Source organism: Pteropus vampyrus, unplaced genomic scaffold (genome assembly GCF_000151845.1).
Source record: "Pteropus vampyrus isolate Shadow unplaced genomic scaffold, Pvam_2.0 Scaffold126, whole genome shotgun sequence".
NCBI lineage: Eukaryota > Metazoa > Chordata > Mammalia > Chiroptera > Pteropodidae > Pteropus > Pteropus vampyrus.
In genome coordinates, this window is record NW_011888907.1 from 3,801,182 (window position 1) to 3,825,653 (window position 24,472).

Below are 24,472 nucleotides of genomic sequence, written 5' to 3' on the forward strand. Positions count from 1 at the left end.
GGCTCACTCCTCTTCACCCTATAGCCCCCAGAGAGGTGGCTTAACATCTCTGATCCTCAGTTTCCCCATCTTACCTTGGTCAGGTTCTGGTGACAAGTCTAATAATTTACATTATATTCCCTGTATATGGTAGGTGCTTAATACATGTGCAATGAACACTGAATGGCCCTCCTTACCCATGGCATCTTCTCCATTGGACCATGCCTCACTGGCAACTGGCCTATGGTGGGTGTGCCAACAAAGTCAGCTGTTCAAAGGGAAGGATGTCTGATTATCAACTGCATCCTAGGCTGGTATTGGGCCATGCCCAGCAGACTACCAAGCTAGGAAAGTGATGGAGACAGGCTCACCTTGACCCCCACATTCATTCTGAGACCCTGGGCTGGGTGTTCACCTCCCGGGTTGTAATTATGAGTATCCCTGCCCCCCCCCCATGCACAATACGCAGCAACTGGGTGGGTCCTGCTTTATTCAGAACTGGCAAGGACCCCTCTCCCTGTTGTTCCGAGCCCACCAGGGGCCTGGGGAAAGTCCGGGGGCCAGGGGACCAGAGGAAGCTCCAGGCTCCTCCAGCTCCAACTAGGGAGGCAGCAGTCACCCCTGCCCTTGTCTGCGGTCCAGCTCTGCCCTCTGCCCAGACAGTCTGGGTGGGGTGGGTCCCCGGCCACTCTGCCCAACTCAGCTCTGGCTCTTTGAACTCCAAGAGGTGCCATTGGACAGGGCTTCCTGGATGGCATGTTGGTGCTGGCCACACGATGGCCAAGACTGTGGGGTCCGGTGGTGTGCAGGGCCATCACCCGCAATCTGAAGGGGTCACGGGCGGCCGCTGGCATGGGGGGTTCCGGGTTGCCCAGTCCGGGGGGCCAGGCCATGGAGGCAGGGGTGGGGGGGGCAGTGGGTGTATGGCTTGGGCAATGAGGCCAGGCAAGGCCTGCAGGGAGGTCCCCAGTGAATCCAGGCGGCTTTCGAGCGCAGCCAGACGGGCCTCAAGGTCCTCGTGCTGAGCGTGCAACTCCGACATGAGGTCGTACATGGCATTCTGTGTCTGCCCAAGACAAAGAGGTGGGAGAGAGAAGAGGCCAAGTTAGACAGGGAGGGACAGACACACAGAGAGATGGCTGTGACTGTGAGGACACCCCCAGCCCTGCAGGTTCTCCTGTTGGCCCCCAGGGGATGGTGAGAGAATAGGTGAGGGGATAGACAGGTCTTGAATGCCAGGCTTGGGTCAGCAGACCTGAGAAAGGCTGAGGGAGGTCCTGGGGCCAGATGGCTGTGGTCAGAGCTGCCCTAAGGGATTTAACTGGCCATGTGGCACATTAGACTGGGAATGGTACAAGGGGTCTGGAGCGACAGGTGACTACCCAAGGATATGACCCAATCACAGGCTGGGAATACGACAGCCATAACAATTACTGTTATGGTAGACGAGGGGGCATCCCCACCACCTCGCTGCTCCCCACAGTGCAGCCAGCAGGAGTTGGTGCTACACTGTCCTAACGGGACCCAGAGCTGGAGGAGAAGGCCGGCCATGCGGAAACAGCTGTCGGTGCAGACGCTACTCTTGCCACCAGGTGGCGCTAGAACATCGTACCCAGTCTAACCCCAGGTCTGCGGGACCAGACCCCGAGGCGGACCGCAGCCTACCACCCATCCCAGGCTTCCGAGGGTTGGACTGAAGGGACAGTGCAGCTGAGGGGGTAAAATACCCCCGACCCCTTGCTCTGTGGGAGAGAGACAGGATGAGGCGCCGATTTCGGTACCCGCAGTCCCTCCTTTCCAGCCTCCACGCCTTTCCTCTGCCGTGCCCCACTTTCCTTCTGTTACTGGTAGGCTGACTCCGCTGAAGGGGAGGGGCGTGCAAGCACCTTGAGACAACTCCTAGGGCCACTGACCTTCACCCGGGCCTGCCTTACAGAACCACAGTCCCCAGGGCAAAAGCATAACATCTGGAGGCATTCAGCCCTGGGATGGTTCATTTTGGCCCTGAGTTTTAAAAAAAAATTTTTTTAAACTTAGGATATACATTTTATTTTTGTCAGAGAGATACAAATTAAATCAGCAACTTTGGAAAGGAAAGCATGAAAATTTAAGAATGGAAAATATTTTAACCTCGTTTAATTAAAAAAATTAGAAACTCATACAATCTCATCTAAAAGACTTTCAAAGCTTTTGTGAAATGTATTTTGAAAGTATACCACCGTGATTACAAGATTTAAATAACTCAAAAATTCAAATTTCAATCATTTATGTTAACAAAGTGTGATGTGGATAATTCAAATTATAATTCCTAGTATCTGAGTTTTTCCCAGGTATTCTATATTTTTGGCTATAATTTCATATGGCACCAAATTAGTTGACCTATGATTTCTATAAGCTCTTAGGGTTAAGTTCTTTCAACTGCCATTTGAATTATTTCTTTTTTCTCTGTACTGTTCTCTTCCAAATTAAATAGGTTAATATTAAATTATTTTGCGATCTCTTGATAATGAGGAAGAGAGTGAATCCAAAATGAGCTGGGTATAAGAAGTAAAATAGGGTAAGACTTAACATCTTCTAAAGATAATATTAAATTAGCCTCAGACTAATTAATTGATTAGGGGGTGGAGACAATAAGCAAAGCTCACACATGAACTATTTATGAAATGCACATCATTGGTCAGGAGCAAATTCAGAATAGTGTGAAAACATTCTAAGAGCTCACCTAACTAAAATCAGGTCAGTTGCCATATCTTTTAATGCAGGGGTCCCCAACCCCCAGGCTGTGGACCAGTACTGGTCCATGGCCCATTAAGAACCAGGCTGCACAGCAGGAGGTGAGTGCCTGGCGGGGGAGCAAGTGAAGCTTCATCTGTATTTGCAGCCGCTCCCCAGCGCTAGCATCACCGCCTCAGCTCCACCTCAGATCATCAGGCATTAGATTCTCATTGGAGCATTGGTCCCTGGTGCCAAAAATGTTGAGGACCACTGTTTTAATCGATGAACAAAAAACGGGAAAGAGTAGGACTTGATATTAGAACCAACAAATAGATCCATTTATAGCACAAACTGATCTTACGGAGCTCTTGCAATCAAGAGCTTTAATTTCCTGAAAGGTGTTTAATTGCTATACTAATTAGCTTTCTGCTGATGCTATAATTTGAATTTATATCCATACCAAAATTACCACATCACCAATTTTGCCCACTAATTACATATTTTTATTAAAGCTATTTTCTTAGATACTGATTTTTTACAAATAAAATCTTTGCCAATATTAAAAGTAGCGTTTCTATACAGACATAGATTCCCAGAGTTCTTCTCACAATCAGAGTCTCTGGTCACAGTGGACTCTTGCAGACAGGGCTGGTATTCCTTGATGGCTTGTCCTGCCTACCCTGCATCCCTTGCTTATGTCACCTGCCTGCCCTATAGGTGCCAGTGCTGTCCCTCCCTCAGCAGGAGCTGGGCCCTGTCTTTTACTGAATGTTACCCCTTTCTCCCCTGGGCACCCAACGAGTCCCTCTTGGCCTGAGGAGCCTCCCCACCTGGACCTTCCCTGCTCACCTTGGCCAGGTCGGCAAGCGTGTTGGCCTGATCATTCAGCTTCCCCTGCTCAATCTTCACACTCCGGAGCCTGGGGACAGGTGCGTGGGTGGGGTTAGGTGATGGCTGCATTGGGGGGGGGGATCCTTCATGCACCTGCCCCACCCAGGATTACCATGTGAGACATGCAGGGGGAGTATGAGGCAGAAGTTGGGGTTAGGACCCCTGTAGTCCATTCCCTCCCCGCATGCAAGAAATAGCAGGGCCTGGAGGCTAGCTCAGCCACACAGCCCAACTCATGATGTCTCAGAAGCTTGGATTCCCAGGCCCAGGTGAAGCCTGCATTGGTCTGCAGAGTGGACACAAGCCCTGTCCACCTCCACAAGCTGCTCTAGGTGTGTGCCCTGTCCCATGACCACCATGCACCCCTGACCCCCAGGAAGAGACTTACTTCTGAGCTCTGACAGGACCCGGCGGAGCAGAGAGAAATCACATAGCAATTTTAATCTCAGTGCTGCTGAGCAGTGCATGCCCAGCCCTGCCCTTCTCCTGCGTGCATGACCCCAGGGTTGAGCTGTGGGTCCTGGACAGCTGAGGGGCTGCTGCCCAGGCTCTAGGGAGGGGCCCGGCCTCCGTGAGGGCAGTGCCAGCCCCTCAGGGATGCGTCTGCCCTCTGGCCCCTCCCTCCATCAGTGTCTACCATCTAGTTCAAGCCAAGACAAATGCAACTGCCTTCATCCTGCAGGCCCACTGTCTGCCAACCTGTGCTGGACACTTGGCCCCAGAGGTGACATTTAGTCCAGAAAACTATGCCCATGATGTTTCCTGAGTGGGAAAATGAGGCTCAGAAGGGCAAAGCCATTGCCTACTAGCACCCTGGAAGGATTTGGACTGTGTCTGCTACTCAGCCTCCGTGTCCTTGGCCTCCAGGTAGCTGACCAAGAGAGTGGGGAATTGGCCAGTATGTGTCCTCGCCCTTCCTCTCCATGCCTTCTATAGCTAAACTTGTCTATGGAAATGGTTCCCAGTAGGACTCTCTCTCTCACTGGTCCAAACTAAATCTGTGTGTGCCCACATGTGATGGATGCTCAGGGAGGCCCCTTGGGGCCCACCATGCTGGGTACTGCCAGGGTCCCTGAGAGGACCTAATCCCCAGCCAGCCCCAGTCCCAAGGGCCTGCTGAAGGGCCCTGACATATCTTCCCTGGGGAAGTCATTCTTGACTTCTCAGGAACCTTCCTGTTATATGGGTTGAACTGTGTCTCCCACAAAAGATATATTGAACCTAACCCCCAGGACTTCAGAATGTGACCTTATTTAGAAATAGGGTCATTGCAGATTTAACCAGGTTAAGATGAATCATTGGTAGAGGGTAGGGGATGGGGGGAGGGGGGAGGTAGACAGGGTAAAGGGGGTCAAATATGTGGTGACAGAAAGAAATCTAACTATGGGAGGTGAACACACAGTGTAAATATATATATGCCTTACTGTTAAAGTGTACAGCTGAAACTTATTGGATTTCATTAACCAACGTCACCATAAAAAATAATTAATTCATTAATTAATTAAAACAACGAGTCACTGGAATGGACCCTAATCCAATATGACTAGTGTCCTTAACAAAAGGGTAAAATTTGGACACAGACATGCACAGAGGGAGGACACAGGGAGAACGCCATATGAAAATGGAGAATTTCAATGATGCATCTAGAAGCCAAGGAACCCCTGAGGCTGCCAGAAGCTAGGAGAGAGGCCTGGAGCAGATCCTCCCCTAGCACCTTCAGAGAGAGCATGGCCTTGCCAACACCTTGATTTTGGTGATCTAGCCTCCAAGACAGTGATCATAAGTTCTGTTGTTTTAAACCACCCACTTCATGGTACTTTGTTACAGCAGTCCTAGGAAATGCATACACTCACCAAACCCAGGCTGTGTTCCCCAATCCATCTTCCCCAAGACCATGTCTTCTCTTTCCCTGGCTGCGCATACAGTGCTCCCACAGTGGGGCCTTTCCAGCTCAAGGACATGCTGACATGGCTGCCTCATGCCTGCAGAGCATACTCATTCCCGCCTCCCTGCCTTTGCCCCAGCTGTGAGCGTTCTTTGGTAGGCCTGCCCACTTCTCAGTTTCCTACCCAAATCCCATCCACCCTCAGGCCCTAGTTCAAACTTGCTTAATTTCATCAGCTGTTCTAACAGGGCCACTATTTTTCTTTGGGGGATGCAGGGATATCTAAGGGTGAGTGATACAGTCCTACCACAGAACAAATGGACACAGATAACTCACAGAGAGGTGCCTTTTCCCTTGCCTCTTCTCAATTCTCACATGCTTACTCCCCTCAAAGAACCTTCTGGAACATGCCATGGGGCAAGGTCCAGGGCAGGGCCATGTCTGTGTCCCCCATGCCAGGCACACTGCCAGTGCAAGAAATACTTGTGGAGTTACAAAATGACCATATCGAGGGTGACAATAACAAAGCCAGTTCCCAAATTTAGAAATACTGTGTGGTGCTCAGGTGCAAGTGAGTCATCTGGTCACCCCAACTGTGTTCGATCTCCACCTCATTCCAAGGGAAGAGGTACATTGCCATCATCTCCACTTTACAGATAATAAAATGAAACTTGGAGAAGCATAGTCACTTGCCCAGGCCCCACAGTTAGGTGGCAGAGACCAGACTGGGACCCAGTGGTAAGTCAACAACTGTGGAAGGGTTAACAAGGAGAATTCTCTGTCCTCAAGAGTCTCAAGGTGTCGTTAGGAGGTAGGGCTAACACCTGGGCACAGTGAAGTTGAGTAAGCTGGATACCAGCTCATCTCCCTGCTTTTTAGGTGATGGTGAAAGCAGAAGCAGAGAACAAGGAGGGTGGGGAATGCCATGTGTTACCAAGCATTTGTTCTGTGCCAGGGACTATGCCAGGCATTTCTGCACATCATCTCATTTAGACCTCTCTGCAGTCCTAGGAAGTAGAGACTCTTATCAGAAATCACCCAGTTATAACAGCAAACACAATAAATGTAAATGGATTAAACTCTAGCTAAAAGACAAGGGCGGTAAGCAGAACAAGGAAACTTTTGGGGTGATGAATGTGTTCAAAATCTTCACCGTGATGATAATTTCATGTGTGCACATTTAACACTGATAAAACTGTACAATTTAAATAGGTGCAGTTGACTCTATGTTGATTATACCTTAATAAAGCTGCTTTATAAAAAGAGGCAAAAATAATTAAACAATCGTGAAATTAAAATCCAGCTGGCTGAGCTGCTTCTCCCATGGCCTGGTCTCTCCCTGGTAAATGGTCACACTCTACCTTCTGGCACCCCAGCCATACCCTGGGCTCTCCCTTCACCCACCCTCCCTACCCCACTGGTGTTCTTTGTGCTGCCTCTCGGCTCTGTGCTCCATGGCTGACTCAGTTACCTTTCCACTGTATGAGTTCAGATCCTAACACTGTTCATCTCACTCTCTGACCCATGAGCCCGAGTCTGGCCTGGGGGCTCTTGGGGCAGGGAGCCATAGTGAATGGGGTTTCCCACAATGTGAGAGATGGGAACTCACGGCTCATACTAAAAAGTGCCTAAAAACACGTTTTTACTATTTTAAATCAGGTACCATGTGACTCGACTATAATTTACATTTGAGTGCCTCATTCCTAGACATGACCACTGAGCACTTGAAATGTGGCTGGTCTGAATAAAAATGAGCTGTAAGTGTAAAATACACGATGGACTTCAAAGATTTAGTACAAAATACCTCATTAATTGTTTTTATGTTAATCAAGTTACGATGATAATATTTTGTGTCTACTAAATAAGCATATTACATTTGACTTGCTTCCTTTTGCTTTGTAAAAAAATGTGGCTACTAGAACATTTAAAATTATGTATGTGGCTCACATGATATTTCTAGTGGATGGTAACTGGCATATCATGGCCTGTGGGCCAGATGTGGCCCGATGCCTGTTTTGGAAAATAAAGTTTTTATTGGAGTATAAACTCATTCATCTTCACTGCCTTCCTGCTAAGACGGCAGAATAGAGTAGTTGCGACAGAGACCATCGGGTCCACAAAGCTTGAAATATTTACTGTCTGGCCCTTTACAGAAAAAGTTGGCCAACTCTGGTTGCACATTGGACTCACCTAAAGAACTTAAGTTTAAACCCAGGCTGCATCCCAGACTGTACTGTAACCGGTGTTGGGTGCCACCTGTGGGATTTTTTAAAGCTCCTCGGATGACTCCAGTGAGCAGCCAAGGATGAGAACTACTTGATTAAATAATCCTCAGGACAAAAAGACAACAGAGGAAATTAAGTAATTTCTAATTATCCTACATGAGCTTATGCAACAGGCCACAAATTTAATTCTGAGCTTTCTGGAAGCCAAAGCGAAAGAGGAAATTGCTTCAATGTCTAAGGGGTAAAATTATTTTGGCTATTCCAGAGAATAAAATATGCTCCCTGTCATTTATGTTGGGTGGGTTGCATAACTTATCAAAGGTGATTTCCTTGGACAAGTGTGTCCATTGTGTGTCCCCCTCTGACCATCCCACCATCCCACCCAACAGAAGCTTCTGACCACCCGGCATGGGAGGGGCCGTGACAAGGCCATGCTGTGCTGTGTGGCCTGGCCCAAGGCCTCCTCCCCGGGGGTCACGGCTGCCTCCGCACCAGGCGGATACAGAAACGTGAGTGGGAAAGGTGCTGGACTTACTGATGGATGGCTTGGAGGAACTTACGCTGGTGTTTCCGAACCCGGGCGTGGTCTGGCTTCTTCACCAGCCTGGTGTGTTTGTAGATGAGCCACGTCTCCCTGAGAACGTTAGCGGCGGCATTTTTTACCTGGGACCAGAGAAAGAACAGTTCCCCATTGTATACATAAGGAAACTGAGGCACAGAGAAGCTGACCTGCCAAAGTCAGACAGCTTATAAGTTACGTCTGGCTGCTTGGCCCCAGAATCCCTGCCTCTCACTGTGCAGCCCACAGCTAGACTGTAACTGGGCACACAGGTATCCACCCATCGCTGTGCACACAGGTATCCACACCCATCGCTGTGCACGGCTCATGGATGTTCCTATAAGTGGCTGAGCCCAGTGCAGTCTTGGCACACACATGGGTGTGCCTGGTGTGTGCAGAAATAAGGTGGGGAGGGTCCGCCCTTGACAACTGGGAAGGGGTAACTGTGATGGGGGCTGGCGCCCTTACCCGCTTGGTGAGCTGCGTGTCCATCATGAAGTTGTGCACATGCTTCTCTGCTTTGGTGAGCTCCAGTTTCCGGGCCACTACGGCCACCACAAGCGCCGTGCAGCCAGCCCCCTGCATGGGGGGAGGGGAAGGGCACATCAGTGTCCACTTCATATGGGTCCCAGGCCACAAGCAGGACATCCTCCCTCCTCCAGGAAGCCTTGGTTCCACCCTTGCCTTTACCCTCCAAGCCCACAGTGTTGGCACAGAATTAGCTTACTGACTTATGACCCCACTTGCTTTATACGTCAAACGTCTGGGGAGTGTGTCCCACAGATTAGCTCATTTGATTCCAGCAACGTGGAGACGTAGGACTACTCTTATCTCCATTGGGCGGAGGGGGAAATTGAGGCTCAGAGATAAGAAAGGGACTAGAAACAGCAGGATCAGCAGGCACAGTCAGGGCCAATGACCACAGAGGTGGGAGGATTTAGAAGCATCTCTGTCATGGCTTCAGGGTATACGTGTTGGGGACAGAGACCAGGCTGGCAGGTAGTTGAGCAGTAACAAGAGTCAGCTGGTGGGTGATAAGGACAATGTGAGGGAAGAGCCAGCAGGTTACCCACAGTGGGGCATTTGCAAGAGGAAGAGGCGAAGTGCAGGTCTCAGGAGGCAGGGAAGTCGGGGGAGGAGTGCCTCCCCATGTGGGCTCCCTGCTGGGTACGACCACCCTCCCCAGGACACCCTAAATGGCAGCCAGACCCTAGCTAGGGAAGGAGGTCAGAGAGGACTCGCCTGCCTTCTCGGGGGCCACCGGGGAAGAGGGCAGGAGTAAGGCCCCAAGGGGTAATGAAGGACAGATAGGTATGGGTAGGGGGCAGCAAAAAGCGACTCAGGAGTGGGAAAGGGGGAGGTTTTATCAGGGAGCCTAGTGTATTCAGGAGGTGTCATCAGCCTCAGGAGTGGCCAGAAGGCAGGTGGCAGGGACAAGTGATGGGGCCAAAAGGTTGTCTCCCCACATGTGCTGCAGGCTGTCCCTGGTGGCTCACCTGCCTGCTGTTTCGTCCTGTGGCTGCTAAGTACAGGATGGAAAGAGACAGAGGTCAGGCCCTGGGAGTCAATGGGAAGGGGGAATAGTTCAGTTTTTCTTAGGGATAGATGGAAACATTTATGGGGAGAGATAGGAAGGGGCCAGGGACACTGTCAGACTGTCCTGGTTGGGTCTGGGAGCCAACATGCCCAGCCTGGCAGGGTGGGCACAAAGTTGAGGGTTCTTGGCCAGAACGAAGATCTTGGGAGCACCCAGGAGCCCCTTCTTAGGAAAAGCCCTGGCAATTGGGGGCAAAGCAACATGCTGGAAACCTGCCTGTGGAATACTATGCAGCAGAGGAAAAGAATGGATGACAGCTCCGCACAACAGCATGGATGCCGTGTTGAGAGAAAAATGCTAAGCGGAAAATGCCGAGCTCAGAGGAGGTCATGCTGAGATGCCTTGAAGGTCAAGAAGGGGAAACACGCGGTTGGTGTGACAGTGGAAGGGAGCGAGTCCATGGGGCAGTGACCGGGAGGGGACACACTTGGGCACAGATGGAACAGAGGGCTAACGGAGCAGCTAAAAGGGATTCAAGCATGACTGTGCATGCATATACTGGGGGCAAGGGTAGGGAGTGAGCTGCAGGCTGGACATGGAACTGATTTTCTGGAAGGAGCTGAATCCCAGAGAAGGGAACACAGCTTTTCCATTTCACTGAAGGTTTTTTGGATTTAAAACCCTCGTCTTATCTTCAGTTTTTGTTTGTTTGTTTGTTTGTTTGTTTGTTTGTTTGTTTGTTCATTTGTAAAGTTCATTTGCTGGGGGAGGGAGCAGGGGACTGTGGCTCATCTTTCTTTGTTGCCCTTTCACTGTCACAAAATAACAGAAGCAAATATGTGTGATGCTATTTCACGAGAGAAGGGCTGTGTTCAGCTGGGCCAGGAAAAGGGTGGCCTTGGTGGGGGCAGGAGGACACGGATCCCAGCTGTGTCCAAATGGGAGGGGATGAGAGGCGAAGAGAGACAGAGCGACTGGGCTTTAGGCTTTGAGAGATGGTGACAACTGGGGACAGTCTACATGCGGTGAAGGGGGCTAGGCTGAGTCCCGGCAAACCAGCCCCTCCCTCTTGGGAGGAAAGGAATTGTGGGGATAGTGTCATGTTTTTCCAAGAACAAACGCTTCTCTCTGTACTGAAAAAAGGAAGGAAACACTCAAGAGAGTGGCCCACGGTGGACCCTGGTGTGGAATCAGATGGCCTATGAGCATTTACTGATTTTTCACAGGTGAGCATGTTATTAACTACGGGGTAGGGAGAGGAGTTCTCTGTGCTTGGGACAATTTATAATCTAAAACATGGAAAAACATTTGTAGGGGAGATGAAAGAAGCTTGAGGAGAAAGAAGGTTCTGGAAGAATGGAACCTGATGATGGAATCAGGGAAAGGAGAAGGCATCAGATGTCTAAAGGTTGCCCTTACGTGTGACAAATTTGAGAAATCTCTGAGGGAGATGGGGTGTTGCCTGGACCCACCCAGTCACACGAGACAAACTTCAAACTATGGGGTCTCAGCGGGGTTGCTCAGGCCACCCCCAAAATCAGGAAAGGATGGGGAATTAAGTGAGTGTCCGAGGCATTCATGGATCTAGGCATTTCATATAAATGAACAGACTCGATCCTTGCGACAAGCAGGGGAAGTGGACACTGGTTATAGCCAGGGAAACTGAGGCATGGAAGCACCAAATCTCTTGCCCTGCATCCAGGGGCTGTGAATTAAGTGGGCTGAGGAGAATAAAGGGGCCACAATGACACTCTGGTCAGAGTGGACCACAGCATCTAGCCAGGCGAGCACACAGGGGGCTGCATATCTGGAAGACCCCAAGAGGAGATGTCCCCAGGTAGCCCGAGGGTGCAAATTCTGCATTACATCAGAGGTAAGCAGGAGGGCCACAGAGGGGCTGGTGGACATGAAGAGGGACTGTGATGTGGTACAACTTGTAATGGGGTGAGTTTCCTGTTGGCAGGGGATGTGCAAGGGCCCTGGCCCTTACCATGATGCCGGTGAGCAGGCACACACCCTTCCCGCAGTAGGTGTGGGGCACCATGTCGCCGTAGCCGATGGAGAGGAAGGTGATGGAGATTAGCCACATGGCCCCCAGGAAGTTGCTGGTCACTTCCTGCTTATCGTGGTACCTGGGGAGAGTGGGGAGGGCCAGTCAGCCCACACCAGTCCCTCTCCCTTCATCACACCCCCTGGGGGCAGTGCCTTGACAGTAGGGAACCGGTCACTCTGGGGGCTCAGAGTGATAAAGGTGTGGTCATGGGAGGGCTGGTCAGCTCCTGAGGCAGCCCCCATGGGGCGGAGGGCACCCACGCCCTCCTCCGAGCCTCCCTTCTAGCCTCATACCTTTGCCCGACCCCCAAGCTGCTGCCCAGGATGTCTGTCCTCCAGGCCCTGGTCATGGGGCAGAGAGGGGTCCAAGTGAGGGTGCATCCACGTGGGTTCACACATGTACACCTTATCCCCTTCCCAAAGACAGACACACAGACAGACACGGACATGGGTGGCCACAGGTGCCAGAAGCATCAGGGAGTGGAGGTGAGGATTCAGGTCAGACACCAGACAGAACTTCCCCAGCCAGCAAGGTCCCAAGGAGGGAGGAAGGCTACTGGGGGAGATGGGAGGCTGGAGGAACACACTCCATGACCTGAGAGAAGAAGGGACGTCAATATGTGAAAGGCAGCACCGGTTGTCCCAATCCTGAGTCTGGGGTTGGTCTACAGGTGAGGAGGGAAGAGGCAGCTCACATGGCACTGGGGGAAGAGCCCCAGCTGGCGGGGAGCGGAGACAGGCCCCAAGGCCCTGCAAAGGACACTATTTTGTCCCCATCACAGCCTGGCCTGGAATCCTGGCCACAATGGGCTATGAACAGGTTAGGTTTTACCTGTGGTCAGCCTAGGCTGTGGGGCTGAGAGGCTGGTTCTCTGGGTCTGGGGGCAACTCAAGGTCCTGCTCCAGCCCAGCACCTAGCCTGCAAAGCCCCTCCAGCTCAGAGGAGCCCTTTCCAACCGACCCCCTCCTTCCTGGACCTGAGGCCATCTGATACCCATGCCAGTGGGTGGAGACCTCCCCTGGAGAGATTCAAGGTCAGAGGTCAACTGAGGTCAACAAAGGAGGTAGGTCCCTGGCTGGGGAGAGTCAGGGGGAGCTGGAGGAGGGCTATTCCAGGCAGAAGGAGCTGGGGTTAGGGGTTCAAGAGGGGGAGGAGGGAGGGGAAGCCCCAATAGTGGGTGGGAGGAATGGAGGCCTTTTCAGCAAGCTTGGTTTTTGAGAGTCTCCACCCTGCTGGGGGGCTTCCAGGTTGCTTGCCAGGTGTGGAGGACCAGGAATTGACCCCCATCTTTCATTGGGGTACCTGAGCCCCAAACTGCCCCAGCCTCCACTTCTTGGGAGACCAGCACCTCCCACCTAGCAGACAAGAGGAGAAAGGGGCCCTCCAACCGTAGGTGGGGGAGCCCTAGGCCCAGCTGCAATTATGGTGGGTGCTGCAGAACCACTCAGGACAATCCAGGTCCAGGGAGTGGGGGGCATGCGGGAGGTGGGGTGGGGGTGGGACAGAACCATGGCGGGGCAGGGGGAGTGAGGGGGTTTCAAGCAGTGTCATAGGCTCAGAATTTAGGATTGGCTGCCCCCCTTACCCTATCCTATTCCACCCAGGGGCTCCTGAAATGACCCAGCCTGGACCTCAGGGATGCTTGATGAGGGGTACCTATCTCTCACTCCTCAGACGCTGATCCTGAGCCCACCCTGAGGGGGTGGGGGATGGGCCGTGAGAACTGGCACTGGAGCACATCATGGGTCCAAAGGGACCCTATGTGACCCCCCCCAGAACTAAGCCTCCATGACAGGAAGAGCTGGGCCCTCACCCCTGTGAGCTCCACTTCAGGCTGAGGTGGAGTCTGTGGAGTAGAGGCTTAAAGGGGTGAGGTCATGGGTCCTCGGGGGCAGGTCCAGCCCAGGGACCCCCAGGAAGTCCAGTCACAGTGCCACCCACCACAGACCCCTCCAGGGCCTTCCCTAACTAGGCAAGAGGCAGGAGACACCCCTCCCGACAAAGTACCCCCATGCCCTGAGAGGCCCAGCAGAGCCCCTCCCTCTTCTGGAGTCCCCAGGCATCTGGAGATGACCAGGAACAGGTCTTTGGAAATGTCTCTTTTTCCCCTGAGAGCCTCAGTTTCCTCATCTGTAAGTTGGATTGATAGCCCACCACCTTCCAAGGCTGTTCAGAACAAATCCTGAATGGGAGGTCCTAAAGGGTGGGCCAGTATTCTTTCACTCCAGACTCTGGACCTGGAAGTCAGCCACCCAAACAAGACACCAGAGCAAAGCCTTTTTTTCCTCTCCAGGCCTTAGACACCAGGCCCCCAAGGATGCCCAGTAGACACAACCTGAGAGTGGCCTGCCTCCCACTGTCCTGGGACTGACTCAATCCCACCTGGCCCTGGGTGCAGAGATGGGCTCTCCCCATGCCCCATGGGCTCTAGCCAGTCCTAGCCACCCCGCCTCACCTCCCCATTCCCTCCCCTCATGGCAGCTAATCTTAAATTCCTGGCTGGCAGCATGGTGGCGGCAGCTCAGTGCACACAGCTCGGCCAAGGGTGGGACTCACATGTTTTCCCTATAGTCCGGCGGGGCGGGCAGAAGGGAGAAGGAGAGCAAGTTAAATTGTGGGGGAGACAAGCGAATGAGAAGTGTCCCTGTTCCTGCTGCCTCCACGGCTTGGGCCAGAGGCCAGAGGTCAGCTGCCCACAGAGTGGAGAGGCGGGGAGAAAAAGGAGTATGAGCTCCCTGGGGGAGGGTGGGAGAGGAAGAGAGGACTGGGGTCCCAGAGGTGTGTGGGTTGGGGTAGGGGCCAGGGGTAGGTGGGGACACAAGGCTGAAGTCAAGGAGTTGAGGGATGGTTACTAAGGCCAGGAACTCAGGAGAGAGGTGAAGGGGATGAAGGAGATGGCTATGGGAGCCCTGGGTCAGTGACGTCAGTGGGTGGGCATGGGGTCACCAGGGTGGAGGTTGGGATCAAGTCACACCTCTCGCATACGCGCACGGTCCAGGCAGCGATGATCCAGGAGGAGATGCTGAAAACGAGCAGCACGGTGCCTGGGCAGATGGTCATGAGCGTTTTCATGACGAAGCGCGTGTTGAAAGTGATCTTGTTGAGCGCCCCGATACTGCGGGACGAGGCGTCGGTGAAGATCTTGCTGTGCAGCAGCATAACGCGCCCCAGCAGGTAAAGGCGTAGGAACATGGGCACGGAGAGCAGCACGTCCACGTCTGCCTCGGCCGCTGCGGGTGCGTACGTGAAGGCCAGCCGTGCCGTCCACGTGAAACGGTAGTGGCCAGGCACAGGGTGGATGGCACACACGGCCAGCTCCAGGGAGATAAGGAGGACACGTTCGCACGTCATGGCGATGCGCCAGTCATCTGCCCCGTTGTCCACCATGAACAGCTGCAGAGGGCCGGTGGGAGGCAGTGAGTCTCTGACATGTACCCAGGCCCCTCAGCAAGGGCCCCCACCCAAAACCCCACCCCCAACCCCGCCCACTCCTCTTTTAGGAGAAACATGGCCTCATAAACAAAACTTCCTAGATCTGGGGGTTGACCACAACTCAAACTAAACATGGGACGGATGGTCCCCCAAAAGTTAAACATAGTGACCAATGACCCAGCAATCCCACTCCTAGGTGGGATTCATAAGAGAAACGAAAACAGGTGTTAGAACAAATCCTTGTACATGTACAACGACAGCAGCACTATTCACAATCACCAGAAGTGGAAACAACCCAAGTGTCCATCAAAGGATGAGCAGATGAACAAAATGCGTCCATCCAGACAGTGGAATATTACTCAGCCATAAGGAGGAATGAAGCACTACGACATGGATGAACCTTGATTATATCATGCTGAGTGAAAGAAGTCACAACATGCCACCAGCCATGGCTGAGGGGGAGATATTGCCACCGCAGTGGGCCTGGTAGGTGGAGCTTTGAGCCAAGAGGATTACTCCTGAGCCTTCGAAACTCATGTAATCTACCTTGCTGGCTCTTAGACTTGATTAGGACCCATTGCTCCTTCTTTTGGATTCTCTCCTTTGGAACTGGGATGTCTGTCCTATGCCTGTCTCACCACTATATTTTGGAAGAAGGTGAATTGTCTGGTTCATAGCTGGAGAAGAATCTTGCCTCAGTCTCACCTAGACCTGATATAGGTGATTTAGACGATATAAATAAGACTTTGGACTTCGAGTTGATGCTGGACAGGATTAACACTTTGGGGGCTACTGGAATGGGGTGAATGCATTTTGCAGAGGAGGACATGAATTGGGGGATGGGCTACAGGGCAGAGTGTTATGGACTGAATCGTGTCCCTTCAAAATTTATATGTTGAAGCCCTAACTCCCAATATGACTGTATTTGGAGACAAGGCCTTTAAAGAGGTGATTAAGGTTAAATGAAGGTATGAGGATGGGGCCCTAATTCTATAGGACTGGTGCCCTTTTAAGAAGAGGAAGAGACACTAAGGATTGACGAACACAGGGAAAAGGCCATGCAAGGACACAGCAAGAAAGTGGCCACCTGCACTTCGAGGAGACAGGCCTCACCAGGAACCAAACCTGTTAGCACCTGGTCTTGGATTTGCAACCTCCAAAACTGTGAGAGAATAAATTTCTGTTGTTTAAGCCATCCTGCTGTGTAAGTTTGTTACAGCAGCCTTAGCAAACTCTTACAGTGCTTTGTTCTTTTTAAAGCTGAATAAGACAATATATGAATAATATGTGAATACAATAATATATGAATAACACAATGAATAACAATCCCACTATATGGATGGGCCACATTTTGTTTCTCCATATACCGGTTAAAGACATCTGAGTTGTTTCCACTTTTTGGCTGCTGTGAATAGGGCTGCTATGAACATCCATGTACAAGTTTTCATGTGAATGTTTTGTTTCTCTTGGATCTATACCTAGGAATAGAATTGCTGGATCATATGGTAACTCCATGTTTAACTACCTAAGGAACTGCCAGACTATTGTCCCCAGAGGCTGTACCCTCAGAACTGCTTCCTTCCAGCTCGGCTGTCACTGTCCCCATCTCTGCTGCCCCCAGCCACATCCAGAGCCCTTTCTGTGAGCCAGATCCCGGATGTCCTCAAAACTTCTGCACATAGTGCAACCCAGGCAGGATTCTTCTGTGCCCATCTCCTGTCAGACTGTCAGGGGTCAGAGGCCAGGGGTGAAGAGGCAGATCTGTCAACTTTTGGTGTCCCTGCAACCTGGCGCCAGACCCAAGTGATGTCTGTCTGCTGTGGGCACATCTGCCTGACACTCCTTGAGCTAGAGTCAGGCCCAAACTGGTTTTGATTAACCCCCAAAACAGAAGAACAAACTCTGTGGCACGTAATAAATCTTTTAAATGCAAGGACCGATTGAATAGGAAAGGAGCCTGGTACTATGAACACTGGTTTTCACCACTGCAAAACTTCAGAAGACCCGAGGGCTGCGAAATGCCCATGGTGCACCAGACCCTAGCTCACACCCCCCACCCCATGCTCTCACTGTCCCTTTTTTTTCCTCAAATAATCAATAAATATTAAAACATAGACACACGTTCAGGAAAATTTGAGGTGGTCTAAATGATGCGTCATCACAGAGATCTTTTTTTTTTTTCTATAAGGAAGCTCTTGGTCCTTTTATGTTTAAGAAACTGGGGTCCCAGGTGGCTGGTGTGGGGGGCGCTAGGGTACAGGGAGGAGGGTATCCTGGCCCAGCCAGGCACTGACCTGGATCTCCCGAGCATGGTAGAGGACAACTAGGCCCAGCAGGATAACCGTGGAGAGGCTGATGAGGCATTTGAGTGCGAATGAGTACAGGGACTCCTGGGCAGAGAGAAAAAAAACAGTAGGAAGATGCTGTGGGGGTGGATAGCCCTCTGACCCCCACACCTGGGCATTTTGCTCAGGAAGCAATGCACCTGTTCTTACTCCTTAGGCCTGAGCTGACAGCAAGATGGGCCTAGCACTTTACAATTTATATGGCCTGGTCTTATGTGGGCCAGTACTTCATAGTTTAAAAGGCCTGACCTCCTAAAGTCCTAGCACATCACAATTTAAAAGGCTTGGCCTCGCATGGGTACAGTACTTCACAGTTTATACGGCCTAGCCTCATACAGTTACAGCACTTCAGAGTTTATGGGTCGACACAGCCCTGATCTATCTCTCTCTGTCCTCACATACCCTCAGGCAGCACAAGAAGACTCACAGCCAGATTTGTAACCCAGCGCCAACTCCTCTGGGTGTGGGGACTCTTTCCCTGCTCCCCGCCCAGACCTTGTCTAAGGCTCCCTGCTGTCCTGGGCCGGTCTTGAGGGGACAGCTCCTGTCCCACCTTTAGCCAGGGTTCAGATTCTAGGTGCTGGTAGGGGAATGGGCTGGACCCTCCACTCCCATCTGTAGCCACCCTGCCATCCCCAGGAGGTAGGCCCAGTGGGAACCCCCCACCTCCAGGACTCCCGGCATCTCCCATGCACCTCTCTTGGGGCCAGTGTGCCCCTCTATACCATACCTAAGGGGCGGTGGGGAGCCAGCTGTGCCCAGTGGGGCCTCCCTGGGATACCAGGGAAAAGGGCTGTGCCTACCTTGGTATAGACCCCCCAGGACAGCTCCGTCTCCGTCACCATGACAACGATGCCAAACATGCCGAAGATGAGGGCATAGTCGCTGAGGCGCTTCCGCTTCTCGAAGAGTGCCCGCCGGTGGCCCAGGCGGTGGCCCACATTGGGAGGCTTCCCTGAGCCCCTCTGCCCACCCACCTCATCTTCCTCATCATCTTCCTCCTCTTCTTGGTCCTGGGGCTGCCCCCGGGAGCTGCCAGGTGAGAGCTGGCCCGGCTCGTTCTTGGCTACCACCACCTGGAAGCCTGGGCTGTGTGGGGGCTGTGGGGGGTGGCCGGCCTCTGGGTCCAGAGGGTCTCGGCCTAAGGCCCCCGGCCCACCGCCCAGTGGCCGCCCCCCACAGCCATTATGGCTGTGGCTGTTCATGACTATGTGGGTGCTGAGGTTGGACTCGCTGCAGGCTGTCTGGGGCCTGACATGGTTCAGTGGCTGGGCTCCCACGCTGACCTGCAGGGGCAAGGGGGATATGGTCACGTCAACTAACCAGAGGGCCAGGGACCATTGCAGCTACTCCAGAACATTCTGAGGTTCAGGAGGCCATGAACCCAGAGCAGCTGACACACATGGGTTTGCCATCCCAGAAACACCCAAGTCAGCCTATGTCCCTCCCCTACTAGAAAACCTCCTGTGGCTCCTCAGTGCCATTACATAAAAATCAAATTCTTCACCGTGGCCAGGAGGCCCTCTGTGGCCCAGCTCCCACACACTTCATCCTTCTCAGTCTCCCCAGAGTCGCTCCCTTCCAGCCACACTGGCTTACCTGTCACTGATCTCAACAAGCTTGGTCCTGCCTCAGGGCTTTTGCACATGCTGTGCCCACTACCTGGAACATTCTCCTACCAGACCTTTGCCTACTGACTCTGTGTCTCCAAGTACCTAGCGCAATGCCTAGTGCATAGCCAACACTCAGTAAACACTTCAGCATGCCTCAAGTGGAATTTGCTGGCAGGTTTGCCTAGGAGGACTAGAGACCTTGTAGGTGTACAGTCAGGAGGTGATTCCGACCCAGGCTCAGCTCCTGCTGACCTTTAGGCTCTTGGACAAGTTAACCTCACTCTATTGAGCTTCCAGTTCCTCCCCTCAAATTGTCCCAAAGCCTGAACACATGCAGGCACAGGGTATGGCTTGGGGGACATTAGGGACTGAGGCTGGGTCTACAGAGACCCTCTTCAGAAGGAGATCTGTGGTCTCCAAACAGATTCTAGGCCCAACATGGCAATCTAGGACTTAACTCTAAGATGCCAGAATTGATTCTATAGGGCCTGTGAGATGTACGGCCCTGTGACCCGTACCATCCTGAGTTTCTCTGCCAGGCCACCAAGGAGCAGACTATCTGATCGTCCAACATGAGATTCTGCCCCTGCATAGTGTTGTCTTGTGTGGCATCATATGGGAGAGCAGGGACCTTAATGAGTCTGTTTTACTGGGTCCTGACTCGCCAGACCCACCCCAGCCTACTCTATCACCCTTGTATGCCACCTGCTGTCACCCTGCCAAAATTTATTGAACATCTACTATGTGCCAGACTCCATCCTTCACACGAATTTCTCTTTAATCCTTGAAATACCCTCAAAAAGGGTACCCTGGGATTTTGCCAGTTTTACAGCTGGGGAAACTGAGGCACCATGCTGTGAAGAAACCATCCCTTATAGTGCAGATTCTGGATCAGGCTGCTTGGTGGGATTCTCCTAACAAGTTAGACAGTGGCAGGCAGTAGACTAAGTGTTGTCCCCTTTGAAAAGGCCAAGCCGGCATGTGCTCGGGGCCTGGGAGAGGGAGCTGTGTGCATAAACAAGACATCTCCCCAGCCCTGAATCTGTGCTCTGGGGGTGACAGATGTGTAAACTGTCATGTCAGGACATGCCAAGATGAGCCATGCTGCTGGGCAGGACATAGGTGACCTTGGCTAGGTTGTCCACCCCATATATCACAGAACCACATCCACGCTGGGTCTGTCCCACCCACTACATGTCCCCAGATGCTGTTGCCAGCATGTATTAGGAGCCCAAGAAACATTCCTTCCATGGCAAGTGACCTCATGAGTCTTAGAACATATCCCTTCTTCACCACTCCCACCCATCACATCAACCAGGCTGTGGCCACCTTCACAGTTTATAGGGCCTCGTCTCCTGCCAGCACAGGACTTCACAATTTACATAGTCTTATCTCATGCAGGCCCAGAACTTCATAGTTTATAAAGCCTGGCTTCCTGTAGGCTGGGCACTTCACTTTTTATAAGGCTGACCTTGGCCCTGATCTTTCCATGTCCTCACAAACACTTGGGTGCCACTCTCTTCCTGGGCTGGAGAGCCTGCTCCCTGGCTGCTAGATGGGTCTGAGATCCACATGAGGTCCACATGCTCAGTGGACCTAGGCCCTCTCCTCGCCTGGGGTACTAGGAAACCCTAGGCACCCCTCCTGAATATACAGGTCCCTGCCCAGGCCTCTTGGGGGGCACAGGCAGGAGAGGTGGGTGGCCTGGCCGACAGGACCAGGAGGGGGTGGGGGTTCTGCAGACAACCTTTGGAAACACACCGATGAAGATGTAATTTGGGGATGTGACTCAGCCACTCAACGCACAAGCCAAATTCAGCCGTGTGTCGGCCATGCTTCTCTTCGCCTGGCAGCTTCATCCTAAGGTGCCCTGGGCAGAGTGGGGGTGGTGAGGACAGGTGGCAGGTGGCTTCCATGAGAGCAGAGGGGTGGAAGGCATTCCTGGGGAATGTAAAGTTAACATGCACCTAGTGCTTACTGTGGGTGGAGCCCTTTATTAGAAGTATTGCATTTAATCCCCATGGCCACTCAGCAAAGCAGATGGCATCCCTGACCCCGTTTCATAAATGGGAGACAAGGCTCAGAGAGGTTCAGTACCTTGCTCAAGGTCACACAGCCAAAAAAGGCAGAGACTAAGTCAATGCCAACTGTGGGGGTGGTGGGTGACTGGACCTGCCTGGCTCCCTCTTGACAAGCCACCATCTAGAGAGGGAGGCAGACTGGCCCTGCCCTTGAGGGGCCTCTGAGCTGGAGGCCCAGGCATGGTGGATGCCCGACCCTTCCTGTGACCTCAGAGGAAACAAAACGACAGTGTGGTTTGCCTGAGATCCCATGAGAGGAGGGGGCAATCTGTTTCTAAAGGCTGAGTGGGACCAGAGAAGATGGGGACAAGAGACCCCTCCCCTTCCCAGATCTCCTTTCTCCTCCCCTACTGCAACCTGGACCTAGAGCTGGGGTCCCTGGGACCTTTAGGGATTCCCAAAGAACCAGGAGCCTCTCTGAAAACTTGGCCAAGATTTGGGTGCCCATGAAAGGGTGTGTTTTTCTGGGTGAGGTCTCCTAAGTCCTCCAAGGAGCTCCCCTAAAAGGTAAGAAACATCTTGTAGGCTGCATGCAATTTGAGGGACCCTGGAATGGCCAAATTGACAAATGTGTCCAATGGGGTATGAGACTTCAGTTCCTTGAAAGCTGGGGTGGGGAGATGAGCAGAACCCCCTTCCACACCATCCTAGGAGACAATGTGGGAAATTTATGGGCCGAGTAGGGCAGGAGACATCCATGAAGCTCTTAAGGAGCTGAGGAAGGTAGGCAGGCAAAGGGAGTGGGGTGCTCTCTCACCCAACAGGAAGATGAAAAAACCCAACCAGACCCCACAGACTCTCCCATGAGCCCATTTATAAATGACAGGTTGGTTGCAGTAGCTGCCCGGAGGGACCTTTTGGCATCCCAGCCAAGACAGTCACTGCCCCTACTCTGCTGCCTTTTCAGTAAAGGGACTTCTTGGTGTCCACCCAGTAGGCTGGGTGGCCAGATTCGTGTGGAAAATCTTAGCATGTCGCTGTGGGTACACCTGCCGTGGTGCCATGCTGTCTTTCAGAGCTGGACCAGGAAAAGGTGTCCCCTGCCCCATCAGTCCCCAAGGCAGAGCACCCTGCGGGGCAAAATGCCCACCCCTCTGCTCCCAGGAATCATAGCCAGAGCAGCACATGGTGGAACTTTCCAGGATGTGTGGGTGAGTGGTAGATGGGTTCTATGTCCCTGTAGAGAGTGAGGAAGAATCCTGGGATCCCCCTATCCCAGTACTTGTGGGGCCCTATCTCTGCAGGGTGGACAGGATTATCTTGCTCGCCTGCCCCATGGACTGCCCAGTGCGGGTGCAGCAAGGTGCAGGCTGACTGACGGATCCCCCAGGCATTCCCAACACCAGCCATCAGGAACCTGCCAGCAGCCAGCAGGGTACAATTAGCCTGCCCTGCCCTCCCCAGGCTGCCTCCACCAGCACCCTCCACACTGCTTCATCTCCATCAGCTCTCCTACTCGGCCCTAGTCTCCAGCTCTCACATTCATGGGCCGCCCTCCAGGACATCAGGACGGTGCCCTGTGCATGGTACCCCGAGCTCTTTGCAGGGAGAGCTGGCCTCCCTGACTCCTGCCGGAGTGCCCCTGACCTCTGGATCCAGAGGCCAGTGCTGAGAGTCTCCTCCCTATCATTCCCAAGTCAGTCCCGGGTCACTGCCTCCACCCTGAGAGCTACCCCCACCGTTATCTATGGAGTTTGGAGACTCACTGCTCTGCCCTTCCCCAAAGGAAACCCAGCACTCTCCCCCTCCGGGATGAGGATCTGAGACTTATTACTTGCCTGGGCAGTGCACAGACACACATCCCCCTCCCCGTGTCCCCTGCCCCAAACCGCGTCCTCCTCCTGGACTTGCCTCCCTTCCCGGGCGCCCGTGCCCATGCCACCCCGTACCTGCAGGACACGACTCGGGTGGGCAGACGACGCTGGAGGGGACAGGGTCCCGCGCGACCAACGACCCCCAGGCGGGGGCTGGGACCGAGGTCGCGGCGGAGGCGGGCAGCCGCGGTGGGGCGCAGGGCCCGGTGGCGGAGGGGCGGGGGGCGGCGGCGGTGGGCGCATACCCCACTGCCCTGTGCACCGACCCGACCCGGGGGGTGGGGGGGCGAGGGGCTAGCGCCCGCCCGGGCCGGGAGAGGAGGGGGCGGTGCGACGCGGGAGGTGCTGCTGATTGGTTGATTCTCGGGTTGGCCCCGCCCCCGCCGACCCCGCAAAGCCCCGCCTACATTTAAAGATCCCACATTTCCCCGTGGCTGCTTCGACCACCCCAGCGCTCAGCGGGTCCTCAAACTTGCCTTCTTGCCCTGCGCGAGGGAGGGGACATTAACCAAGCGACAACTCCTGCCCCTGACAGCCCTCGGGAACTCCTAGCTACCCCCTTCCCAAAATTAGGGCCCCAAATTCCAGCCATCCGGCAACCTTTTTCCGCCACGCGCACTTGCTTAGGGAACAACTTTGCAAAGCAACTGAACACCTTCCCGAAATGACCTCCTCACAAGTCTGCCCCGTGTAGGGGAAGGCTTGGGGTGGAGAAGCAGAATGTTGACAAGTGGAAAGTGCCTAGAAGTTGGGCCAGGGGGCTTCCAGGGGTCGAAGGGCTGCTTGCTGGGGCTACGAGTTCAAGGCCACGTTCTTTGGGACTCGGCACCCACCCCGATCCTAATCCCCCTAACAATACCAGGATAGTAGGACAGCAGGAGACTATTTGGGGGGGTCCCCCAAACCGTGCTTCTTTCCCCTGGCATCGAAGCTGTCCTTGGGCAAATCATTCATCAAACATTAAGGGCAGCCAGGGGGAGCCTTGAGGACCAGGAGGTGGGGAACCCTTTCCTTATCCTACCCTCAGGTGGCCTCACTACCTCAGCCTCACCCTGTCCCCACCCAGCTGAGGGTGATCAAGTTGGGTTCTGTCCTTCCCACCTGGAGGCACCTGAAGGCAGCAGCTCCCCTATCTCTCTTCCAGCCCCACATCTGTTTTCTTCCTGGCCCTGAGCTCTGTACCAGGTCAGGATCTGTTTTGCTTTCTCTGCAGCCCAGAAAATAGTTGGAACAAATGAATGAATAAATGAGTGGACAATTGCTTGGGCAGGGGGTGGTCCTGTGGACGTGTGATGGTGGTAAGGCTGAGCAGGGCCAGGTGACAGCCTAGGGTCAGCAGACTC

At 53.2% G+C, this 24,472-nt stretch overlaps 1 protein-coding gene across 2 annotated transcripts; it reads right to left on the reverse strand.

The window, feature by feature from the left end:
- Positions 1-616: 616 nt before the first annotated feature.
- Positions 617-23,385, reverse strand: KCNN1 (potassium calcium-activated channel subfamily N member 1). 2 transcript variants are annotated; one of them, XM_023534558.1, is made up of 10 exons: positions 23,205-23,385; positions 18,425-18,907; positions 17,571-17,666; positions 14,819-15,237; positions 11,782-11,923; positions 8,723-8,833; positions 8,256-8,358; positions 6,405-6,477; positions 3,544-3,613; positions 617-1,045 (listed from the first exon to the last, which is right to left on the reverse strand). In XM_023534558.1, the coding sequence occupies exons 1-10, from the start codon at positions 23,370-23,372 to the stop codon at positions 794-796; spliced, it is 1,917 nt and encodes a 638-aa protein (XP_023390326.1). In that variant the 5' UTR covers positions 23,373-23,385; the 3' UTR covers positions 617-793. The 2 variants fall into 2 exon arrangements, with proteins under 2 accessions (XP_023390326.1, XP_023390327.1); XM_023534559.1 differs by lacking the exon at positions 23,205-23,385 and adding an exon at positions 21,041-21,081.
- Positions 23,386-24,472: the final 1,087 nt, after the last annotated feature.